The following is a 14,623-nucleotide window of genomic DNA, read 5'->3' as shown; positions in this document are numbered from 1 at the left end:
GATACCTTCAAATTTTTTAACCATTGGCTTGATGGGAAAAGTTTTCAAAAGTTGATCAAGACAAGATAGGAAGTATACAAGAGTAGGTGGGCTACAACAAGCAGGCATTTGGTAAAGACTAAGGTGCCTAAAACCAAGCATAAAAAGTTGGCAGTAAAAAACTTTTAGCAATATCAGAGAAAGAGTGTCAAACGTAGATGAGAAGTTCCAAGAGAAAACCATCATCTTCCAAAGTAGGAATGCAAATGCAACATTAAGGTTAAAGGTTGTAAGAATGAAGACTGAAATTTAGTCTTTGTAAAGGAAAGATTTCTTGTTTGACAATTTAATTTTGTTTTAAAATAAAAGTCCTATAGGGGGCAACAAATAAGAGAAATACAAATTTTTTTTAAAAGCAAGAAAAATACAAGTTTATTGTTTAAGGCATTGCTTCCCAAGGTGTTAAAACCTAAGACATTACAGCCCAAAGTATTACAACAAAAAGTTTCATGGTATAAGGTGTTACTGCACAAAATGCTACAACACAATACATTCCAATGCAAAATTCAAAACACAACTTCTCCTTTAAACAATGCATAAGAACTTCTTAAATAAGAATTTTTATACAGGGGGCAAAATGTAGATAGTTGATTTTGGTAACTACTTATTCTCTTTAAGAGTTGTTTTACAACATATCGCTATATATGGAATAATGAGAACAACTAGAACAAGCAAAGCACTACTTTACATGAAACAACTAGAACAAGTGAAACACTACTTCACGCAGAACAATTAATACAAGTAAAATAACTACTTCGCACAAAATAACCACTTCATATGGATGACAATGAAAGTAACTCGGAGTAAGTGGTAGAGTTCATGGGTTACTTTCATCTTGGGATGTTCCAAAAAGTTTGGCTTAGCGACTCAAATGTGGAGGTAGTTAAAAGGTATTCTTGTTAACCTTTTTCCTGAAGTACAAGTGTTTTCCCCTTTTACCTTATTTTCGTGTACCTACTCACATACATCTCCTTTTCTTATACTTGTTCACATACAGCTTCTTTTCTCATGTCTTTTCACGTATACCTCTTCTCTGTTACTTTCTACTCGAAAACAAGTCTTATTATACCTAATTACTTCAACGGTTACATAATGGGATTTCTAAACTACTCGACATTAACTTTTAGTAACGGTTACCCAACATGAAAGCTCTTGTTAATGATGCTATTCATTACGTGCATTAAAGCTTTTTCTTGTAACCATCATTTTTAACACTATATAAAGAGCTTTCACAATTCATTTGAAACTTTCTCTTCCTTCCAGAGTTAACAAATTCTCCTCTAAAGCTTCTCTTTCTAATTCTCTTTCACTCCCTAATTCTCTTCTTATTCTCTTCCACCTGCCACGACATTTAATACTTCACGAATTGCCCCGATCATCCTTTCTATTACATCCGTCACATCCCTTTACTTGTTTGCAATACTTTCTCTCCTTATCACAAGAACCCCCTTTATAGAAAGTAAACTGAAAAATTAAATTGACAGTCAAGTTGCGTTAATACATAAAATAGTGGGTGCGTGAGAGAGTTTGATTAGATTATGGTAAAAATCATTCTTTAACATGGAGATTTGTATTGTAAAGCAACGCTATATCCTAATTACAGCTTCAATGAGAAAAGGGAATAAAAGGTGTGCTTTCGGTAATATTTATGCACCTAATGATAAAGCTACGAAGAAAGAGCTGCAAGATGAACTAGTATAGGTGATCAAAGGAATGGACATTTCGAAGTGTTTAAGGGAGATTTTAATGTGGTGAAGTATTTGGAACAAAAAGTGTGATGGACAATAATTGGTGGACTTATGATTAGTTTGTGCAATTCATCAATGAATTAGGGCTGATGGGCTTACCATGGTAGAAAGTACACATGGAGCACAATAAAGTCGAGGTTACTTTTAATAGACTTGATAGAGTTCTTATGCTACGGAGTTCATGGAAAAGAATCATGATTTGATTCAAAAGTGTCTTTTGAACTCACAATTTGATCATAACTTAATCGTTTTGGGCAAATGAGAGGCTGATTAGGGTTTGATACCTTCAAATTTTTTAACCATTGGCTTGATGGGAAAAGTTTTCAAAAGTTGATCAAGACAAGATAGGAAGTAGACAAGAGTAGGTGGGCCACAACAAGCAGGCATTTGGTAGAGACTAAGGTGCCTAAAACGAACCATAAAAAGTTGGCAGCAAAAAACTTTTAGCAATATCAGAGAAAGAGTGTCAAACGTAGAGGAGGAGTTCCAAGAGAAAATCATCATCTTCCAAGGTGGGAATGCAAATGCACCATTAAGGTTAGAGGTTGTAAGAATGAAGACTGAAATTTGGTCTTTGTAAAGGAAAGATTTTAACAACATAAGTCAAGAGTCAAATAGTTCTTTGGAGGGGATAAGTATACAAAATTTTTTCATGCGATGGCATCGATAAGAAGGCAAGGAAACTTTACTGAAAGAATTTCAATTCAAAGGAGAGTAATTGAAAATCCAATGGTACTTTAAGAAGGAGGTGGCCAAATACTTTGAAACCTTTTATAATCAAAAGTCAGAGACAAAGCTCGACGAGCTAAATTGCTCTCTTGTGACCTTTAAGGAGTAATAAATTGAGAAATTGGAAAAAAGTTTCTCAGAAGTGAAGGTATGGGATGTGGTAGCATGTTGCGATGATAACAAGGCACAAAGGCCAAACAGTTTAAACATGAACTTCTTAAAAAAAAAACCAATGGGTAGATAGAAAGGTGATGCTATGGCTATTTTTATGAGTTTTCTTATTCCATCAGGATTTGATAAATCTTGCTTCCTTCATTTCGTTTATCCCAAAATGTGCTAATATAAGAGCTTTGAATGAATAAAGGTTAATTAGTTTCATGAGCGATGTTTATAAGATTGTATCTACTATCTAAGGTCCTAGCAAGTCGACTAAGGAAAGTAATTGGGAAAGCAATAAGACATAAACATTTTGCCTTCACTAAAAGGCAAATAGATTGTGGGTTACACCCTAATTGTCAATGAAATTATTGATCATCTTCAAAAGGATAACGAGGGTAAAATTTTTTTAAAAGTAGATTTTAAAATGACTTATGACAATATATATTGAGATTTTTTCGATTTTGTTAAGTTTAAGATGAGGTTTGGCAATAAATGACGAAGGCGGATGAGGGCATGTATCTCTTTGGCCTCGATTTCAGTACTTGTCAATAGCACACCTACTAGACAATTCAAATTAAGAAAAGAGCTAAGACAAGGGTGCCCCTTGTTACCATTTCTGTTCATCCTAGTAGCAGAAGCCTTTAGGACTTTAATGAACAAAGTTGTGGACGTTGGGTTGTGCAAGAGTATCAACATTGGAAATAACAAGTTTGTCATCTCTCACCTTCGGTTTGTGTTCCTACTAGCATTGCCCTCATGCTGCGTGTGATCCTGACTGTTTTTGATTCTGCTTGCTGTTGTGGACCTTTTGATGGTTTATGTGTATGTTGAGTTGCTGCCTGAATGAATATTAGAGGCTGTCGTTGTGGTAATTGAGCCTTCATGATGCTAGGTGAATAATCGTTGTAAATAGTTGTAGTATTCCCATATGATGCTTGCTGTTATCCGCGCACCACCAATTTAGAGGTGTTGTGCTGTTGATGTAATATTCTAATGTTGTGTTTGGTGCATCACCAAACTTGGTGTATGCTAATTTTCTTACACATCAATGAAACTCTTATGCTATTCAAAAGCAAACAAAAAAAAAACCCTTTTAACTATCTATCTATAAAACAGTAATTACTATAACTGTTTTATTTTGTTAAATTAATATAATTTCGCCAAACAATAAAAAAATAGATATAACATTCATCAAACAATAAAAAATTTGACATATCATAATTCCATCACACTAATAAAAAATATAAATTTATATAAATATAATGACATGACAAATCGTATTTTGATTGGTTTGATTTATAACTAAGGTGGTGAAAAGAGTCTATATAATAATTAATCGATTTATAAGATTTCCTGACAAATTACCAAGTTAATAATCTTTATAAAAGTCAATAGTTTCAGTTTTAGTATTTTATAAATAAATATATATAGTAGAATCTTATTAATAAATTGTTGGCATTGAAAAATCAAGTCAATAATTTGAACATTAGATGTTATAAAGTAGATGATAGGAAGGAGAAATATTGTTTCTTCCCTGGATTTCATCTCCTAATGCTAGCTAGCAGGGAGGATTGTCAAACCACTTCTCCTGTCTCCTCCCTAACCCAATCCTTGGAATCTTTCGGGATCACATCTAAAGATGGGGCTTGTGAACTGACTTGGAAACAGACCAGGAAAACAAGAAAGTGGTGATGTGGAGATTGCTGAGAGTCACGTGGATTCTGAGGTATGCAAGAGTCGCAAACTCCAAGGCGCAGAGCTCCAATTGAGGTCACGTATGTAATGGAGTTGCTGTTAAATAAGTTACAAAGCATTATTATTATTGTTATTATTATTATTATTATTGAATTAAAAAAATTAAAATTTTATTTTTTTAATAAAAGTTATATATTAATTAATAAATTAAATATTCGAATGTATTATTATTATAATTTAGAGTGAACTGTGAATTTTACCATGTCCTCTCTTCTCTAGTTAGGCATTCAATGTTGTTGGATTATTCTCATGGGCATGGGGCATGGGTCAGTCTTCCTTTTGCCTTTACTTGTAGCCATTTTTTCTGAACAATCATACCAAGGTACAATCAAACCATGTGAATATTATTCAATCAATTTTAGCCATTTTGATAGTACGTACGTGCTCATATAGTACAGTAATGTGAGCACGATTTTAGAGAGCATATCCAAATTTGAATTTGATTTTTTTTTACTTCAGCGGTTTCAACCTCTCTTATCTCAATTTTAATATTATAACTCTTATATAATCGATAATTGTATTAAAATTTTATTATTAAATTTAATTACGTGACTTTTTTATTGATGACGTAACATATCAATTTGAATTATTTTAATCACTTAGTACACATTATGTAAAAAAAATGTCTAATAAAATATACTAAAAATTATTTTTTTAAAATCTAAAAATTCTTAATTATTATTTAATTAAAATAAAAATATAATTTCTTAAAGTGATTGATATGCTCCACATGGCCATGTTAAATATTGTAAAACTTGAGCACCGTTTTCAATGGTCTTAAATCTAGTTTTAATGAACGTGTAGGACTAATTAGAATAAAAAGATTAAATTGGCATAGTTGAAAGACTAAAATCAAACTACCATTATAAGACTAATTGTGACTAATTACAAAATCAATATACTGACACATAATAAGAGTTAATAAAATATATAATATCAAATTCAAAACATGTAGTAGTAATAGTATGTATGGCTGTCATATAAACTCATGGAATCATAATTAGTGATGTACTTACTTTATTTTTGTGAATTTGAAAAGAAAAATATTAAAGCCTGAATCACCCAAGAATGCCCAATATTGGTGTTGTGAAAAGGAATACCACGACACCCTAACATCTCAAGGCCCACGTTGGCTTTCTTCGTATGGGCCTAATACGGAAATCATATTAACAACATTTTAATGACTGTCTCTGTCTGTAAGTATCATCCTTGCATTGTTCCCTAACATTTCATCATCTTAACTTCGTAATCTTTGATTATTTCATTTCAATCTTTCCCTTACATTATTTTATTCATTCATGTTACATAAATGTACATCAAAAACATTCCCTCTATTTTAACAAAAAACCAAACCAAAATAAAATACAATTTTAAAACGACAAAATCCAAATAAAACAATTAGACCAGAATGAAATCGAAATAGCATAGGTGAAATTATCCCACCATTTAATCATAAATCCAATCCAGCACGCTAGCATAATGCATGAATGCATGAATTCACGAGCTGCACATAAAAGTAAAAGACTTCGAAGAAACTCATGAAACCACAATCTTATAAAGAAAAACAAAACTTCAGAACAAGTACTGAAAAAAGGTGAAGATACCGTCCTCTTACCAACATAAAAAGAACCTCATTTACGACACCCTAAGCATTAAAGTGTCCTCTTAATGATCTCTCTTTCATCTCTCCATCATACATCCACCCTCTCCACATCTTCAAGTACAAGGGGCTTCACTGGCTTTCCCAAAAGATCAGTGTACTCCTGGAATGGAGACCTTGTGAAGCGAGTCTCTTTCCAGAAATCAGGAGTCAAGAATCCGTATGTTTTCAGAAGACACTCAAAGGTAGCCTGCATTTACATTTGCAATAATAAAACAATAATTAGATATCAACACTAACTGAATAACCATCTCTAAAATATCATACAAGCAAATAAACATCTATCAAGTATGAAAGCACGCTAATCTACCAATAATCGATAACAAATATTTTCCGGCATTGGTACGCAACAATATGCAATAATATCATAGGAATAGCACAAAAAAACAATCCACAAATTCAACACCAACTACATAGTTGCCCTGTCACCCAAAGAGTAGAAAATCTATAAGCATATGTTTAGGGGAGTTCTTAACAAACACATAACACAGTTTTCATCAAGCCTAAACACTAAGCAAACATAATAAAAGCATAAATCACAAAACCGTAAAGCATCCCAAGTTTATTAGTGTGGTTGGAAATATTAGCCTAGCATTGTTGTCAAGGATGGAATAATGGCTAAAAAAGAAAAAACCAAAACCATCATCACAGAACATCAATTCTGTCCATGTGGACAAGTAGTGTTATCCACATCCAAACCATACCTTCCCTTGGCGATAATTCATAAACTATATTATTTTTAAACTAAAAATATAAGAATGATATACCACTTAAAGAATTAAAATCATACTAATAACATCTTACCTGCTAACTTAATTTACTACCCTCCAAAATAACCTTTGATAAAACCCAAGAAAAAAGAATCATACAGGATCAATGAGAGGTAAATTGAAGCCAAGAGTAGCACAGTGAAACAATATTTATATGCTTTCATCAAACCAGCACAAAACCAATATCTTGATACTAAAATGTATACATAAAATCAAGAATAAGTAAAATCCAAAACATGAGAAGAACCACAATACATCAGTAACCACCTAATCTAAATCACAATTTCTATCCACTTGATTCCACTTCATACATGTTAATTGCTCAGATCAATAATATATTTCAAACAAATCAACTATGCTACAATAAATCACATCAAACAAGCAAATAGCAAACAATTCTAAAGTTCGGAAACTAAAATATTAACATACTTATTTAACAACCACTTTCCAAATCGATCTAAGCAAATCCGCAACCAATCTTAAATAACAAAACCCAACAAATAATTATAACGAACAGTCAATACCTTGACAAAGTTACCAAGAGTCTTAGTAGAACCCCTAGAGGAAGTAAAAACATCTTCGATACCAGCAAACTGAAGCACCTTCTTGGGCACCCTAGCAGCCACAATGCCCGCACCTCTAGGAGCCGGGACCATCCTAACAGTAACGGACCCACATTTCCCAGTAACCTTACACGGCACCGTATGCGGTTTCCCGATCTTATTCCCCCAATACCCTCTCCTCACAGGAATCACCGACAACTTCGCCAAAATTATTGCCCCTCTTATAGCCGTAGCCACTTCTTTGCTACACTTCACTCCCAATCCCACGTGTCCATTTCCATCGCCAACGACGACGAAGGCCTTGAAGCGCGTGCGCTGGCCGGCCCTTGTTTGTTTCTGGACAGGAGTGATCTTCATGACCTCGTCTTTCAGCGAGGGGCCAACGAGCTGGTCGATGATTTGGTATTCTTTGATGGGGAGAGAGTGGAGGTATATTTGTTCGAGAGATGTAATTTTTCCGGCTTTGACTAAACGACCGAGCTTTGTAACGGGTACCCATTTCTCTTCTTCGTCTTTGCGGCCGCGGCGTCTGCCTCTCGGGCCACGGTCCGATCTGCCGCCGCCGAATCCACGCCTGAAAGCGCCGCGCTCTCCTCCGCCTCTTTCTGCCATATTTTTGGGCGTAAAAGAGAAAGGGGTTTTGGGTTAGAGATGAGAGGAGAAAATGAGAGCGGCGAGGGCTAGGGGTTTTTATGTTTAGGGGGAAGTTTAGGGTTTCTTTTGTGAGGAAGGGTAAAGGATTGGATGTCTCCAGGGCTTTTTAAGTTAAACTCATTGTCTCTTAGTGCCAATTTAACTTGATTTATTTTTAATTTATTTATTATTTAAAAATAGAAATTGAGTCAAATAAGATTTTGTAAAAAATTCTTAAAAAATAACTTTTTTAAAAAAATAAAATCTTAAAAAAATAATTTAAAAAAAAAACTCCAATTAGAGCTTTCTCTTTAAAAAAAAAAAAAACACACCAACTTATTAAGAGAGTTATTTTTTCTCAAAAAAATTCTCTCTCAAAAAATACTCTCTCCCTCTCTTCTTATTGTTCTCTCCCTTTCTGCAAATTAGAGTTTTTTTTATTCTTACAAAAATTAAGAAGAATGAAAACCAAAATATCACAATCGCATTAAAGTATTATTTCTTTTTTGTCTTGTTTATCATTCTTTTTTTTTTTGAAAACTCTCTTTATTATTTGATATTTCTCAATTTATTGTTTGATATGATAATTATGTGATATTTATTTATTTTTAACTTTTTTGTGTATATAATATTTATTGATTATGATTAAAATAAATCAAATAGATCAACAGTTGTTGAAATAAATTAGATGAAAATTGACTTCCAAACCATGGATGATATATTTTTTTCATTCTTTTATGTCACGAAGTTGATATTGTTAGACTTGATTATATAGCTTAATCCAAATTTCTAATCTCTTTCAAATTATTTTATGTTTATTTTTTTTATTTCAGTTTTAAGTTAGGTTTTAGTATTCCATAAAAAATTGCTATAGAATCAATATCCAGGAGATAAATTATTATGATTAAATTGTTTTCAATTATTTTCCATAGTAAAAGATATAAAAAGATGAATTTTAGTATATCAATGATTTAGGTTGAATGTAATTAATATAAAGTTATTTATTAAATATTCTTTATGGTTTATATAAATTGTTTTACCAAATAGCTTATCTACAAAAAAGAGTTTATAAAAAGTAAATTTACCAAACAATTTTAACTTAATTTTAAAAGTTATTATTTTTTATAAAAACTTTATAATAATTTTTAAATTAAAAAAAATTAAACCAAACATGCTCTTAATAATAACCTTACTACTATCATAGGGCTCTTTGCATGAGAACCCAAATTGACTTTGGACCTCATATCACTTCCATTTACCAATTACCAGGGGATCCAAACTAAAACCCAAAACCCTTAAAAATGGACGTTAGTTGCCTTCTTTTACTTTGGCTTCATGGGCCAAGCTGCCCATGACTTAGCTTCTCAAAAAAATATTTCTTTTAAATCAAAAGGTTTCTAAGAAAATATAAAATAATAAAAGGAGCAAAACATTTTATTGTGAAACTCCTCGCTTCTTTTTTTTTTTTTAATTTGTTGTATTCATTATCTTTTTTTTTCTCAAGAACATTATTGACTATTTTCTTTGGTATACTAAAAATCATAAAAGTAAATTAGATAATAATGTAAAGTATTATCTTCTATTGTATAATAAAAAAATTATATGTATAAAAAAAATTTAAAATAAGTAATTATATGAAATTATGACAAAAATATCATTTACACATATATTTTTTTTATTTATTTATATTAAATTAATACATTTGTGGGATATTTAAAATTTTAAATTTAACACTGGAGTATTTGATTTAATAAATTACTATGAATTTGCTGCAAAGACTTACTAGCTTAGACATAAATCCCTTTAATTGCTCAATCTAGGAGTTTTAAGTGGGTGGCAAATATAATACAAAAAACATTTTTTTATAATTTTTTTGTTATTATATTAAAAACGAATGTTAATAAAATTAATTTATTTTGATAGTTATAAAATTGGAAAAAAAACTCATTGTAACTGGAAATTGAATTGTGAAAATCAAGAAAGAAAAAAAAAATTTGTGTTAACAAGAAGGACTTATTTATTTAGTGTAACTACCTTTTATATCTTTTATACTAATTTGTGCTTCAAATATATGTCATTATCTCTTTTCATGCATAAATAATAAGTGTTTACAAATAACAAGTGTACACCAAATATGAATAACAAATGTCTGTTATATAATAAGAAACAAATAAAATGAATTAGACAGCAATGCACTAAGGAGTTTATACGTTTAGAATGAAAGGGGTTTTGGGTTAGAGATGAGAGGAGAAAATGAGAGCGGCGAGGGCTAGGGGTTTATACGTTTACGGGGAAGTTTAGGTTTTCTTTTGTGAGGGAAGGGTCAAGGATTGGATGTCTCCAAATGGGCTTTTTCTGCACGTTTGTGCTATTCCCCTCAATTATCAGTCAATCTCTAAATCTTTGTTTGGTTTAATAGTGAGACGAGGAATAAGAATTTTTCGATAATTTATATTTTTTAAAATGAGAGGGAAGTTTGCTTTAAGTATTTTTTATTTTTTTTATTTTATCTATTTTGTGAATTATAAAATAGCTTTGAAATATTTAATGATTAAAATATTTTTATTAAATTTACAAAATTACAACTTGATCCATATAAAAGAATTTTTTTTCTCTCTCATCCTTCTTTCCCTCTTCTCTCAGTCGCTCTTCCCCTCTTTCTCTTCCCCGCTCTTCCCCTCTCTCTCCGTCGCTCGTCCTTTCTCTCAACTGCTCTTCCCCTCTTTCTCTCAACCGCTCTTCCCCTCTTTCTCTCCGCTGCTCTACCATTCATCTTCGGAGTGAGATATTAAGAGTGTTCTAGTTTCTGTTCTTTTATCGTGAGTGTGGTGGACAGGTTCAGTTTTGTTAACTCAGCTTTCAATCTGATTATGGGTCATGGGTGTTATTGAGTCCTGATTCTCTTGTTTGCGTTTTTTCGTTGATAGATAAATTAATAATTTTTCACATATAAATAGATAGATAAATTAATAGTTATCAACATTAACTTCCACGTTGAACAAATTATTGTAAAATTGAGCATTAACATGTACTCTTGAATTTTGTTCAACTTACTCCATGTACTTCTCAATTATATTCAATATAGTCCCTTTCCTATACAATTTTGTTTAATTTAATCATTATGATAAGGCACAAAAATAAACATCTATACACAAAATTTAATTGCTTATGATAGATAAAATATAATATAATTATATTATATTTTAAAATAATTATTTATTGATAAAAATATGTGAGTAAATTATAATTATTTTTAGCAATTGGGATAAAATATAATTATGATGGATAATTGTCTTTTAGGATAAATATGTATTTAAATTATAATAAGGATAATTAGATTTTTTATGAAAATAAATGTTAATATGGTCAAGGTTATTTTAGCCTTTTTATCACTTATTCTTTTCTTATTCCAATCTTATTTTACTAACCAAACACTGCAATAAGTCATAATAGCAATTTCTGCTCTATTCCATTAACAATACTAATAATAATTATTCTATTATATTCCTACTTTATTCTATTCTCATAGAATAACTATTCTATTTTATTCTTATCTATTTCGCGAACCAAACGTGTCCTTTAAGTTAAACCCATTGCCTCTTAGTATCCGTTTGATCTAGTTTATTTTTAACTTATCTACTATTTAAACATATTTTATATTATTTTATACTTTTGCTTAGCATAATATTTTATATTTTTTCTTTATTTATTAGTATCAATGTTATACTCTTGCTTAGCATATTTTATAAGTCATATTTTTGCTTAGCATATTTTATAAGTCTTGCTTTATTTATTGCCATAGAAACTTCACTATGTAATAAGTCTCTGACATATTTTATATATATATATATATATATATATTTTTTTTTTTTTGTTTTTTACCCTCAAACATTTCCTTTTGCTTTATTTTTTTATGCATTGCTTTATTTTTGTATTGGTATCAATGTAAATTTGCTTTATTTTTCTAAGCATTAGTGTCAATATGAATTTGCCAAGTCCAATCTCATCCTTCAGCATCTGCCTTCAGAAACTTCACTATGTAATAAGTCTCAATTTTTGCCTGGTTGATTATAAAGGACAATTAGCAACAAAAGCAGGCCTATGTGACGGCTTTGATCAAAAGAAAACACCGTCGGAAACTAAGGGCTCCTCCTTTTATAAGTTTGGCAGTATTTGGGTTGGTTTGGCCGCTCCAATTCAATATCCAAGTTATCCCAACTCATATTCCATGCAGTGGAAATGCTTGTCCATTAACATTTTAAGCATAGCCAGTTTGCTGGAGCTCTTGTCTTCTATTCTGGATTAGCCTCTTATGATCATCCACCATATTGTTTGCAATGAATAAGTTTGTTCAAGGGTTTTGAAGGATACATACTCAAGGCTAATTATGGTATGATAATTGGAAACTGTTAAAAAATTGTTTTACTTAAATACATATAAAATTTATACATTTATATATTATATAAAATATATATTTCCAGTTTATTCAAAAAATTATAAAATGAGTATTCTAGAATATTTTTTTAAACTCCTTAGTGCATTGCTGTCTAATTCATTTTATTTGTTTCTTATTATATAACAGACATTTGTTATTCATATTTGGTGTACACTTGTTATTTGTAAACACTTATTATTTATGCATGAAAAGAGATAATGACATATATTTGAAGCACAAATTAGTATAAAAGATATAAAGTTACACTAAATAAATAAGTCCTTCTTGTTAACACAATTATTTTTTTTCTTTCTTAATTTTCACAATTCAATTTCCAGCTACAATGAGTTTTTTTTCCAATTTTATAACTATCAAAATAAATTAATTTTATTAACATTCGTATTTAATATAATAACAAAAAAATTATAAAAAAATGTTTTTTGTATTATATTTGCCACCCACTTAAAACTCCTAGATTGAGCAATTAAAGGGATTTATGTCTAAGCTAGTAAGTCTTTGCAGCAAATTCATAGTAATTTATTAAATCAAATACTCCAGTGTTAAATTTAAAATTTTAAATATCCCACAAATGTATTAATTTAATATAAATAAATAAAAAAATATATGAGTAAATGATATTTTTGTCATAATTTCATATAATTACTTATTTTAAATTTTTTTTATACATATAATTTTTTTATTATACAATAGAAGATAATACTTTACATTATTATCTAATTTACTTTTATGATTTTTAGTATACCAAAGAAAATAGTCAATAATGTTCTTGAGAAAAAAAAAGATAATGAATAAAACAAATTAAAAAAAAAAAAAGAAGCGAGGAGTTTAACAATAAAATGTTTTGCTCCTTTTATTATTTTATATTTTCTTATAAACCTTTTGATTTAAAAAGAATATTATTTTGAGAAACTAAGTCATGGGCAGCTTGGCCCATGAAGCCGAAGTAAAAGAAGGCAGCTAACGTCTTTGGGCTCCCATGCAAAGAGCCTCTATGATAATAGTAAGGTTATTGTTAAGAACATATTTAGCTTGACTTTTTTTTAGTTTAAAAAGTATTATAAAATTTTTATAAAAAATAATAATTTTTAAAATTAAGTTAAAATTATTTAGTAAATTTACTTTTTATAAGCTCTTTTTTATAGATAAACTGTTTGATAAAATAATTTATATAAATTCTAATTTTGATTAAAATTACCATAAAATGTATTTAATAAATAACTTTATATTAATTACATTCAACCTAAATCATTGATATACTAAAATTCATCCTTTTTATATCTTTATGGAAAATAATTGAAAATAATTTAATCATAATAATCTGTCTCCTGGATATTGATTCTGTAGCAATTTTTTATGAAATACTAAAACCTAACTTAAAACTGAAATAAAAAAGAATAAACATAAAATAATTTGAGAGAGATTAGAGATTTGGATTAAGCTATATGATCATGTCTAACAATATCAACTTCGTGACAAAAAAGAATGAAAAAAATATATCATCCAGGGTTTGAAAGTCAATTTTCATCTAATTTATTTCAACAACTCTTGACCTGTTTAACTTATTTCAATCATAATCAATAAATATTATATACACTAAAAAAAGTAAAAAATAAATAAATATCACATAATTATCATATCAAATAATAAATTAAAAAAATCAAATAATAAAGAGAGTTTCCAAAACTAAAAAAAAATGATAAAAAATGAAAAACAAGACAAAAAAAAAAGAAATAATACTTTAATGCGGTTATGATATTTTGGTTTTCATTCCTCTTAATTTTTGTAAGAACACAAAAAACTCTAATTTGCAAAAAGGGAGAGAACAATAGGAAGAGAGGGAGAGAGTATTTTTTGAAAGAGGATTTTTTTGAGAAAAAATAACTCTCCTAATAAGCTAATGTGTTTTTTTTTTAAAAAAAAACATCTAATTGAAGCTTTTTTATTTAAACTTTTTTTTAAGATTTTATTTTTTAAAAAAAATTATTTTTTTAAAATTGTTTTTACAAAATCTTATTTGACTCAATTTCTATTTTTAAATAATAAATAAATTAAAAATAAATTAGGTCAAATCAGTACTAAAAGGTAATGGGTTTAACTTAAAAAGCCCATTC

At 29.5% G+C, this 14,623-nt stretch overlaps 1 protein-coding gene across 1 annotated transcript; it reads right to left on the bottom strand.

Moving 5' to 3' along the window:
* Positions 1–5,839: 5,839 nt before the first annotated feature.
* Positions 5,840–8,164, bottom strand: LOC18589858 (uncharacterized). Its single transcript, XM_007015018.3, has 2 exons — positions 7,385–8,164; positions 5,840–6,280 (listed from the first exon to the last, which is right to left on the bottom strand). The coding sequence occupies exons 1-2, from the start codon at positions 8,033–8,035 to the stop codon at positions 6,122–6,124; spliced, it is 810 nt and encodes a 269-aa protein (XP_007015080.2). The 5' UTR covers positions 8,036–8,164; the 3' UTR covers positions 5,840–6,121.
* Between the last annotated feature and the right edge of the window lie 6,459 nt (positions 8,165–14,623).

Source organism: Theobroma cacao, chromosome 9 (assembly GCF_053813885.1).
Source record: "Theobroma cacao isolate CCN51 chromosome 9, ASM5381388v1, whole genome shotgun sequence".
NCBI classification, from domain to species: domain Eukaryota; kingdom Viridiplantae; phylum Streptophyta; class Magnoliopsida; order Malvales; family Malvaceae; genus Theobroma; species Theobroma cacao.
The sequence above is the reverse complement of the archived record's forward strand: the minus strand, read 5'-3'. Positions and strand labels throughout refer to the sequence as shown.